The 11,797-nt window shown below is 39.7% G+C and overlaps 1 protein-coding gene across 1 annotated transcript in view; it reads right to left on the reverse strand.

The window, feature by feature from the left end:
* The window catches only part of CLIC2 (chloride intracellular channel 2), a 29,790-nt gene extending 20,211 nt beyond the window's left edge, over positions 1 to 9,579 (reverse strand). Inside the window, exon 1 of the mRNA XM_030305931.2 lies at positions 8,872 to 9,579. Within this exon, the coding sequence (XP_030161791.1) occupies positions 8,872 to 8,904 (33 nt within the window). The 5' untranslated portion in view covers positions 8,905 to 9,579. The remainder of the gene's footprint in view (positions 1 to 8,871) is intronic.
* Between the last annotated feature and the right edge of the window lie 2,218 nt (positions 9,580 to 11,797).

Raw genomic sequence — 11,797 nt, forward strand, 5'->3', positions numbered from 1 at the left:
ATAACAAGTGTTGGAGAAAAGGGAACACTTGTGTACTTTTGGTGGGAATGTAAATTGGTCCAAGCACTGTGGAAAACAGCATGGAGGTTCCTCAAAAAATTGGAAATAGAAATACCATATGATCCAGTAATTCCAGTATTGGGTACTTACCCAAAGAAAAAGAAAACACTAATTTGAAAATATATATGCACCCTGTGTTTATTGCAGCACTATTTATAATAGCTAAAATACGGAAGCAACCCAAGTGTTTAGTAATAGATGAAAGGACTATTACTTGGGCATAAAAAAGAATGAGATCTTGCCATTTGTGATAACATACATGGACCCAGAGGGCATTATGCTAAGTGTAATAAGTCAGGCAGAGTAAGACAAGAACCATATGATTTCACTTATATGTAGAATCTAAAACACAAAACGAGCAAGCAAGCAAACAACCCCCTCAAACAAGCCCGATCTCTAGATATAAAGAACAAACTGCCAAAGGGGAGGTGAATGGAAGTGGGCAAAGTAGACAAAGGAAATTAAGAGGTATAAACTTCCAGTTATAAAATAAATAAGCCATGGAGATGTAAAGCCCACCATAGCAAATATAGTCAATCATATTGTAATAATGTTGTTTGGTGACAGATGTTGACTACACCTACCACGATGAACACTGAGTAATGTATAGAATTGTCAAATCAACATGTTATTTACCTGAAACTAATATAACATTTTATGTCAACTATACTTCAATAGTAAGAAAAATAATGGTGAAAAAAATGAAAAGCCATCTTTTGTTCACTGAAAACAACACATTTTTCTGCTTTGAAATTTTATGTAAACTTGAGTTTATCTGTGGTCCCTCCATTCTTCACTTATCCATTCAGTCTCCCAGTAAATATTTAACATAGTCCATATATATATATATATATATATATATCAGTCCATATCTATATATCTATATAGCTATATATTTATATATCTATATATCTATAGCCCTGGGGTGCCTGGGTGGCTCAGACGGTTGAGCGTCCGACTTCAGCTCAGGTCATGATCTCACGGTTTGTGGGTTTGAGCCCCGCCTTGGGCTCTGTCCTGACAGCTAGGAGCCTGGAACCTGCTTCGGATTCTGTGTCTCCTTCTCTCTCTGCCCCTCCCCCACTTGTGCTCTGTCTCTCAAAAGTAAATAAATGTAAAAAAATAAAAATAATAAAAATAACCCCCAAATTAACTCTTAGTTTTTTAAATTTTTTTACATTTATTCGTTTTTGAGAGACAGAGACAGAGCGTGAGCGTTGGAGGGGGAGAGACAGGGAGACACAGAATCCTAAGCAGGTTCCAGGCTCTGAGCTGTCAGCACAGAGCCTGATGTCGGAACCAAACTCACGAACCCTTGATTATGACCTGAGCCGAATTCACACACTTAACCGACTAAGCTACCCAGGTACCCCAATTAACTCTTAGTTTTAAACTGATATAAATTATTTGAAGGAAGGATGTGCATGTTATGAGCGTGTGTAACAGAGAAATAATCTATATGGGGTCTGGCAGAGAAAGTCTTTCTGAGGAACTGGCATTTGAACTGAGTTCAAAGAATAATTAAGAGTTAAGTGCGAGAATAGGCATGAAGGAGCCATTCTAAACAGCAAATAGTATATCCAAAGGCCTTGCAATATGCTTGAGCATGGCATTATAAGGAACCAAAAGAGGGTCAATATAGCTGGGATTCAGAGAGTGAGGTAGAGGAAAGACAAATTCAATAAATTGAGCTACATGCAAACAAAATCTGGTTTTCAAAAGAACCGTTAAGAAAATGAAAAATGTTGGGGCGCCTGGGTGGCGCAGTCGGTTAAGCGTCCGACTTCAGCCAGGTCACGATCTCGCGGTCCGTGAGTTCGAGCCCCACGTCAGGCTCTGGGCTGATGGCTCAGAGCCTGGAGCCTGTTTCCGATTCTGTGTCTCCCTCTCTCTCTGCCCCTCCCCCGTTCATGCTCTGTCTCTGTCTCAAAAAAAAAAAATAAATAAACGTTGAAAAAAAAATTTTTTTAAAAAGAAAATGAAAAATGTTAATAAAATATATGTATAAAAAACTCTTACAACTCAATAACAAACTGTCCAACTTAAAAATGGGCAAGCGATTTAAACACTCTATGAAAGAGATACATATGGTAAATAAAGACATGAAAAGATGCTCAACATCACTCGTTAACAGGGAAATGAAAATGAAAACCACAACAAGATGCCACTGCACACACACGGGAATAGCTGAAATTTGAAGGGCATAGGAATGTGGAACAACTGGAATGGATACACTCTTGTTAGGAGTGTAAAATGGTGCAAGTGGTTTATAAAGAGCTTGTCAAAGTTAAAAATGTACCTACCATATGATCCATTAATTCTAATCGTAGGTATTTACACAAAAGAAGTGAAAGCATATGTCCATAGAAAGACTTGTACATGAATGTTTATAGCAACTTTATTAATCACAGCTAAAAAAACTGGAAACAGCCCAAATATCTTTCAGTAGGTAGACAGATAAATATGCCACATCTATGCAATGGAATAGTTCAGCAATAAAAAGGGATGAGATATTGAAGCACACAATATGGGGAAATCCCAAAACAATTATGCTGAGTGAAAGAAGCCAGACAATAAAAGAGTACATACTGTACAATTCAATCTATAGAAAATCCTAGGAAATACAAACCAATCTATCTAGGCAGAAGGCAGATTGGTGATTTCTTGGCAGTGTGATAGTGGGATACAGTGGGGAAGATTGACTGAAATGAGACACAAAGGAATTTTCTGAAGTGATAGAAATATTCTATATTTTGATTGGAGTAGTAGTTGCATGTGTGTATACATTTGTCAAAACTCATTAGATTGTGTGCTTAAAGTGGGTGCATCTTATTTTATGTAAATTATAACTCAAAGTGTGTTAAAATAGAAAATTTCAAAAAGTAGGAAAAAATACCCTCAAATAAATGACATTATGCAGTCATTGCAGAAGTTGCAGTGACAAAAGTTAGCATATGGCTATGGAAAGGGAAGAACAAGATCGCTGGAGGAGAAGTCAAGGATCAGAGAGGCCAGAGTATTGGAAGGGTCATCTGCATAGATATTCAAATCACCAAGAATTATGATAGGAATAGTGTTGGAGAGAATGACAGTGGTCCAGAAGCTAAAAATCCTCAAGAAATAAGGGAGAGTGACCTGGTGTTTGGAAGACTACTATCACAAGAAGGGGTGGTTTAGTCTGATTTTATGACTGGTATTTCTCTGGATGGGGGACGCAGAATGGTCTGGAAACAGGAATGAGAAGCAATGATACCTAAAAGATACCTACCTGATTTCCAGGCTCAGTGGCAAGACGAATGAGGAAGAAAAGGTAGCCACTTTTGGGGGCGCCTAGGTGGCTCAGTCGGTTAAGCGTACGACTTCGGCTCAGGTCATGATCTCGTGGCTCATGGGTTCAAGCCCCACATTGGGCTCTGTGCTGGCAGCTCAGAGCCTGGAGCCTGCTTCGGATTCTGTGTCTCCCTCTCTCTGCTCCCCGCCCTGCTCACACTCTGTCTGTCTCTTTCTGTCTCAAAAATAAAGAAACATTCTGGGGTGCCTGGGTGGCTCAGTCGTTTTGGTGTTTGACTCCGGCTCAGGTCATGATCTCGCGGTTCACTGGTTCAAGCCCCACGTTGGGCTCTGTACCGACAGCTCAGAGCCTGGAGCCTGGTTTGGATTCTGTGTCTCCATCTCTCTCTGCCCCTTGCCCGCTCACACTCTGTCTCTCTCTCAGAAATAAATAAACATTAAAATAAAAAAATAAGGAAACATTTAAAAAAATTAAAAAAAACCTAGCCACTTCTTGAGAGAGCTATAGCTGATGCAGTGTCATCATGGGAAATCCAGGTTTTAGATACCTCAATCTCAACATGTCCCAACCTGAATTCCTCCCTTTTTCTTTACTCCACTCCCTGACCTGCTCTTTCTTTAGGGCTCCCAATCCTGTAAATGACATTGCCATCTGCTATGGGCTGAATTGTATCCACTCCCGAATCATATTTTGAAACTCTAACCCTAGTATTTGGTAGAAAGGCTTTTGGGAGGTAATTAGGATTATATGAGGTCATGAGGATGGGGTCCTCATGGGATTAAGGCCCTTATAAGAAGAGACCAGAAAGCTTTCTCTCTCTCCTGTCCTCCTATTTTTCTCTGCCCACCATGCAAGGACACTGAGAAAGCAATCATCTATAAGCCAGGGAGAGTTCTCACCAGAACATGACCATGCTGGCACTTTGATCTTGAGTATCCAGCCTGTATAACTGTGAGAAGGTAAACATCTGTTGTTTAAGCCACCCAATGTATGATATTTTATTATGGCAGCCATAGCAGATAAGACATTAGTCAGTTGCCCAAATTAGAAAATTGAAAATCATCCTTCCACTTCACTTCCAAATTGAATTCAACACCAATTCTTGTTAGTTTCACCTATAAATATCTCCAAATAAGTTTAGTTCTTTCATTTGCCATGGCTATTACATCATTCATTTATTCAATATTTATTTGATGCTTACTATCCGCTTTTGCCTCAGTCTGTAGAAGAAAATAAAGGGTCCCTCATTTTACAGCTGCTCTGATCTGTCATTTCTAACAATATTAAGGTCCCAGAAACCCTGGGCATAATCCTAATTTTTTGGCAAATTTTCCTTTCCTGGGAAATGGGTGCAACAGAGGAAATGATGCTTATTGTTATTCTTTTGTGATGTCAGGGAGTGAAGAGCTATGGGAAGAGGCAACCAATGTTGGCAGCTGTGTTTCTTTTGTAATGGAAGTCAAACTAAGGATCCAATCAGAACTGGGACTAGTGAGTACAAGCATGATTATGGGTGGGAGGCAGGAAGAAGAATGGAGTCTGATAATAGATACAGCAGGAAGGGTGGATCACCTTTGGCAAAAGGAAAGGCAAAACACTGAGATGTGGGGGAAATGCAGTCAAGTTTTACAGGAAAACTGAAGTTTTTTCCCCATGTTTATAATACGCAGATTTAAAGTACCATCACAGAAAATTTTAGGATGTAAATTCCTTAGCCTGATTGATGAGTTACCACCTCTTAAGTATATTTAGCTGGCAAGGACAGGATACGGTCATCCACAAAAACAACTTTTTCTTCTTGTGTTTATGATCTAAGTTTCTAAACATGAAAAATAATAATAGCTACAATATCTGACATTTGTTGAATGTTTACTATGTCAACAACCACTGTCTTTTACAGATTTGTTTTATTTAATACTCACCACGAAGATGATCCCATGATATAGGTTCTGTTATTACTCTTGTTTTACAGATGAGTAAATTGAGGCTCAGAGAAGCTAATTTGCTCAAGTACACTCAGCCAGACAAGAGCTGATGTGTATATACTCTTCTCATGTAGCAAGTCCAGGGCTGTCTACTCCAGAACCCAAATTCTTAAACACTGTTTTCTCCCATCTAATGGTTTTGTTGGATTTTAAAAATTAATCAGTTTTTACGATAGTCTTTATGATAGTTCTAAGAGTTTGAAAATGGTTTGATAATTCAGAGAAAGTATAGTCTTTTTTATCTCTTTCACATAGATAAAACATTTTTTTTCTTCCTGTTAGGGTTAGGGTATGTGCCTGGCATCCTGCAGTTCAGAGACCTCTCCTGAGAATAAAACCTCAGACTTCTGCTGGGGTGAGAATAAACATGACAACCATCTATGAGCTGAGGCAAGGAAGTGATTTGGGGCTCTAAAACTCTTTAAATAGATGTTCAATAGATTTTTCTGTTTTTATCTCTACCTTCTCACCCATTTTCAGAAACACTACCAATTTTAAAATGTTTGGGGGTCATTTCCAGGATAACTCCGCTGTTTCTCAGTTTTCTTATTGTGTGTTCAGGAGTCTGCTTTCTCAGGTCAAGGGTTAGGATTAGAGTTAAGATCAGGGTTTGTGCCTGGAATTTTGCAGTTCAAGAACTCACCAGAGAATCAAACCCCAGTCTTCTCTTGGGGTAGGTTTAGTGTTATGGTTAGGGTATGTGCCTTGTGTTTTGCAGTTCACAGACCTCTCCAGAGGGTTAGGATTTGTGGTTAGGGGTTAGGGTTAGGGTTAGTGTTGGGTCAGCATTAGTGTTAGGGTTAGGGTTAAAGTCAGGGTTTAGTGCTTAGGGTTTAGAATATGTGCATGTTATTTTGCAGTTCAGAGTCCTCTCCTGAGAATAAAACCACAGACTTCTGCTGGTAAGAGACTAAACATGACAACCATCTATGGAGCTGTGGCAAGGCAGGGATTTGAGACTCTAAATACTCTTTAAATAGATATTCAATTGATTTTTCTGTTTTTGTCCTACCTTCCCACCCATTTTCAGAAATACTACCAATTCTTAATTGTTTGGAGTCATCTCCAGGATAACTAGGCTCCTTCTTGGTTTTTCCTATCATGTGTTCTGGAGTCCTCTGTCTAGGGTTAGGGTAGGGTTGCGGTATGTGCCTGGTATACTGCTGCTCAGAGACCTCTCCAGAGAGTTTTTAAGGGTTTTTAAGCCACAGCCAGAGGTAGCTGGGGAAATGACAGATTCCTTTAATCTTTAGAATGAAACCACATGAGCTCTAAATGAAATATTGTTGATAAAGAGTGCTTTTTAAACTTATTAATATTTTTCATGCCTCTAAATCATTATGCCCCATCTCCATATCTTTTATGAAACTTCTAGAGATCTGTAGAACACATCTTACAGCAAAGCAAAACAAAAACCCGGACCAGATGATACTCAGGTTTCTTTCTGAAAATCTATAATTTGTAGCAATGTAATTACGTAAGCTTACATCTAAAGGATTCCATGTGATGAAATTATGGAAAATTTACTAAAAAGTTTGCCGAATTGAAAACAATTGAATAAGATTACACATAGCTATTTTAAATAATTAGAATCCTAACCCTGCCATTCACTAGCTATGTGACCTTGGACAAAGTCACTTAGATACTCTTTGCTTTACTTTCTTTACCCATAAGGTAGGGTTAATAATAAACTACTTAACACAGTGCCTGCCATATAGTAAGTACTTAAAAATGATTAGTTATTTTAACTCGAAAGTTATTACTTAATTCAACCTTTGTTCATCCAATGTGTGATTCACTAACTTCTCCTGTCCAGATTACTACCCAAATATGAGGAAGTCTATGAAGATGAACACATCAATGCTAACAACTAGTTAGAGGGGTTCGATTGGATTGAATGAATAGTTTAGACTAAGGGAACATTTTAGTTACCCTATGAAGAGACATTACCTCTGGTTTGAAACTGGTAGATGTGAAAAGCCAGTTAGGAAATTAAGGCTTATTTATATCATGTCTGAGCAGTCACATGTTTTGCTAAAATCCAGAGATAAGAGAAGTAGCTCTTTGCTACATAGTACAGCACTTATTTGGATTACTTTGCTATGCAGGAATTCAAGGGTCGGTCTCCTATAATTTTGAAAAAGCAGGTTGATTATGTCCTTTGTGCATATATGTGACGAGGTAAATATTTTTTTAAATAATTGTTAAAGTATTACTTTGGCTAACAGATATTTAAACTAACATTTGGTAAACTTACTTTATTTTATGTCTTTGTAAGCCATCAGTGGAGATACGGTTTTAGACGCAAGTTACTTAAACTTTATTGCCTGGGGCACCTGGGTGGCTCAGTCAGTTAAGCATCTGACTTCGGCTCAGGTCATGATCTCACGGCCTCTGGGTTCGAGCCCCGCGTCGGGCTCTGTGCGGACAGCTCACAGCCTGGAGCCTGCTTCGGATTCTGTCTCTGTCTCTCTGCCCCTCCCCTACTTGCTCTCTGTCTCTCTCTCAAATATAAAACATAAAACAAAAAAATTTTAAAAACTTTATTGCCTTAGCTTACTTACCTAGAAATGAAGACAACTGATGCTACTATTGCAAGTAGTACTACTAATGTAAGTTGTTAGGACTAAATGAGGAAATATATGTAAATATGTATAATATATGTAAAGTGCTTAGAAAAGGACCAGGCATGATATGAGAGTTTGTTATTATTATCATCTTGGATACTTCTAAAAGTCAATGAAAATATAGAGAAAAAATAGTTAATATAAGCAAAGTTTTTGGAAACTGTAATTGCTACAATAACGTATACAAAATTATTTCTTTTTCTTGATTAGTTAATTTCAAAACACACGTTCCCTTCTCCTGCCTTAGGGGTTTTCCAAAGTACTTTTCTGAAAAGTTGAAGCATTAAAAAAAAAACCCAAAGCACCCCATAAAGAGGAAACAGCGTTCTAAAATGTCTTCTCCTCATGTAACAGGCACACAGACTCCTGGCTGTTTCCTCCCATTGCGTCCATGTGACTCCACTGTGATCTTCATCTATTGTGGGAGAGTTTTAGAAAACTCTATCTGGGCTATGTGTGGGATTGGGGCTCTCAGTCCAGTCTTGGTTCTCTCCTTCCCCCATTCAAGGTTCCAAAACCTATCTCATAAAACACAGATTGCAAGAGCTAGAAAGCCCTTAAGGATCACTTTGTCAGGCTTCTTCATTGTGCATATGTAGAAATAAAGGTCCAGAGGGAGTGAGAGGTTTGTCCAAAGTTACGTAGGATGCCACCAAGAATATGATTTAGTTGTTCTGACTACCAACTAGTCTAGTGCTCTTTCCGCAACGTCTCCTTGTCTTTTTCAGATAACATATTTTCCTATTGTCATCTAAGAGCAACCAGGCATACATCTAGGACTCAGAGGAGGAATATAATTCAAAAACTATTTATGTCTAGCCCAAATATTGACCTCTTTTTAGAATGTGAGGCCCAGTGTCAAGAAATAATACATTCCATATGCCATTATTGTAGCTAGAAAACTTACCTTCACGAAAAGCTCAATTTCAGGGTCTGCCATCTTTCTGTTTTTACTGCCAGTTGTCAGCCCCCTGCTTCCTGCAGAGTCCAAAGTACTTGTGGACTCTTTTCTTCCAGTTTTGTCCAAAGGCTCAGATAAAGTTGGTGCTTTAAGAGGAGAGTCCAGTTTGTAGTAGACTGAGTCAGAGCTGGGGCCAGTCTCTCTTCTGAAGAGGTGGGGTGCAGAGAATTCTAGATGCTTGAGAGCAGCTCTTGAATTTATTTTCCTTCTTCCTCTTGACTTAACATTTGAAACAAGGAGGAGCTGAAGGGGTGTGTATAAACTGGCTGGCTACAAAAGTGGGGGTGTTTCCAGAAAGGCTTCAATGCCATGAGTCAGCATAGGAAAAACACATACACACAAATACACACATGCAGTGCTGGCTTCTATATATCAAATGGACCAGATGTTCTCTAGAGCCTCCCTTTGAGTCCTGGGCTTCATGCCCAGAAAATGGACTCTTATTGCTGTTCCTGTAAACTGACAGCAGCAAAAAGCTGTTCCAGGAAAAGGGCCAGAAATGGCTTGGGTTGTATCATTGAAAAGGATGTTTATCTAATGATATCGTCTAAAAGAGGGTTAAAAAAAAGTGTACTTCATCAAATGTCTCCACCCCAAATTCTTCTCACACAGCCAGATTTCCCTTCTGGATTATCGCTTTCACTTCTCTTCTGTAACTAGGGAACGGTCACTGGGTTGGTTGAGTCTGAGGCGCATCGTCCACATACCCCATCTCATTCTTATTTCTGGGAAATCTGCACTGGGACAGATCACTTCCTGGTTTTGGTCTCTGTACCAGGAACCACAAGCAGTTCTGTATCTCTGCTTGTCAGCCCTGGCTGGGAGAAGCAATAAAACATCCAAGCTGATCACTTGATGTCTGTGGTGTTTCTGGCAGTTGTATTTTTTGCCTGCCAGCCCGAGGGTCTGGGGGAGAGGCTGGATTAAGAAACCCGTTTGGTGGGAAGAGTCTCTGATCCAAGCCAAGGTGAACACAGATCCACCAGTTGGGTGCCATTGTGGCCCTGTTTCTACAACACCAAACATCCCCTGTGCTCCTAAGGGTTGTACGCTGTGCCATTGGCCTCATGTAAAGAAATTACAGAAGAGGCTCCTGGCAAAACCCGGTCTGTGCCACACCTACAGGTTCTAGGCAAGGAGTGTCTGACGTGAAGGTGGGTGTTCTTCTGGACCTGAGATATGGCGATTTTCCAAACGGTTGATAAAGTGAGAGGGAAACTGTGATGGACCTCTGCTGAGCTGACCTTGAGGGTGAGTTTAGGACTGGCTGTTTGGCAGGCACTGGTGAATGCTTTGGCCGTATTTCTACTCTATTCGTTTATTCTTTCACTCCAAAGACAATCAATGAATGCTTAGTCTGTGCCAGCATGCTGATCCACTCACTGAGATTAGCAGTGAAGGAAGACAGTGAGTTCGGAGGCGAACAGCAATTCCACTTTAAGCACGCTAAGTCGGAGGCGTCCTCTCTCCTCCCGATTCCCAATATAGAATCAATACAAAATCTTCTCACTTCTGCTTCCTGAATATTTTTAAACCTATCCACTTCTCTTTGCCCCCACTGCTACTCCAAATTTCAAGCCAGCAACATAGTTTTTTAAATTCATTTATTAAAAAATTATTGTCATTGAAATAGAATTGATACACAGTGTTATGTTAGTTTCAAGGGTACAACATATTGATTCTGCAATCCTATACATTACTTGGTACTTACCAAGATAAATGCAGTCACCATCTGTCAACACACAATGTTATTGTATTATTATTGGCTATATTCTCTATGCTGGGCTTTTCATCTCCGTGACTTACTTACTTATCCATTTAAAACGCTTTTTATTTTAGGGGCACCTGGGTGGCTCAGTCAGTTGAGCGTCCAGCTTTGGCTCAGGTCATGATCTTGCGGTTCATGGGTTTGAGCCCCACGGTGGGCTTCTGTGCTGACAGCTCAGAGCCTGGAGCCTGCTTCAGATTCTCTATCTCCCTCTGTATCTGCCTCTAACCTGCTTGCACTCTATCTCTCTCTCAAAAATAAATAAACATTAAAAAATTAAAAACTTTTTATCTTAAAAGATTCAAATCATTCCTTGACTGTCAGCCCTCATGGGAAAACCACCACTCTTATCATCACCACAGCAACAACATACGACAGTCCAATGAACTCTGTACAATCCTTAATAAGTTGTGAAAAAGATGAACTTTCTTTTTTTTGCTGCTGCCCAGAGTGTCTTTAAAATTTTTTGTCCTGGGGTGCCTGGGTGGCTCAGTCGGTTGAGTGTCCGACTTCAGCTCAGGTGAAGATCTCACGGTTTGTGAGTTTCAGCCCCACATTGGGACCTCTGCTGTCAGTACAGAGTCTGCTTCAGATCCTCTGTCCCCCTCTCTCTCTGCCCTTTCCCCGCTTGCATTCTCTCTCTCTCTCTCAAAAATAAATAAAACGTTAAAAAATTTTTTTTGTACTGTCACAACATGGATGGATCTAAAGGGTACGGGGTTAAGTGAAATAAGCCAGATAGAGAAAAACAAGGACCATATAATTTCACTTGTATGTGGAATCTTCAAGACAAAACAAAACAAACACAAAAAGAGACTTTTTTTTTAAAGTTTTTATTTAAATTCCAGTTAGATAACATACAGTATAACACTAGATTCTGGTGTACAATATAGTGATTCAACACTTCCATATGACACCCAGTGCTCATCAAAACAAGTGCACTCAACCCCCATCCCCCATCCACCCCATCCCCCTGACCACCTCCCCTCTGTCAACCATCAGTTTGTTCTATATAGGTAAGAGTCTGTTTCTTGGTTTTCCTGTCTTCCCTTACCCTGTGATCATTTGTTACTTAAATTCCACATATGAATGAAATTATATGGT

The sequence above is a fragment of the Lynx canadensis genome, chromosome X (assembly GCF_007474595.2).
Source record: "Lynx canadensis isolate LIC74 chromosome X, mLynCan4.pri.v2, whole genome shotgun sequence".
Taxonomy (NCBI): Eukaryota; Metazoa; Chordata; class Mammalia; order Carnivora; family Felidae; genus Lynx; species Lynx canadensis.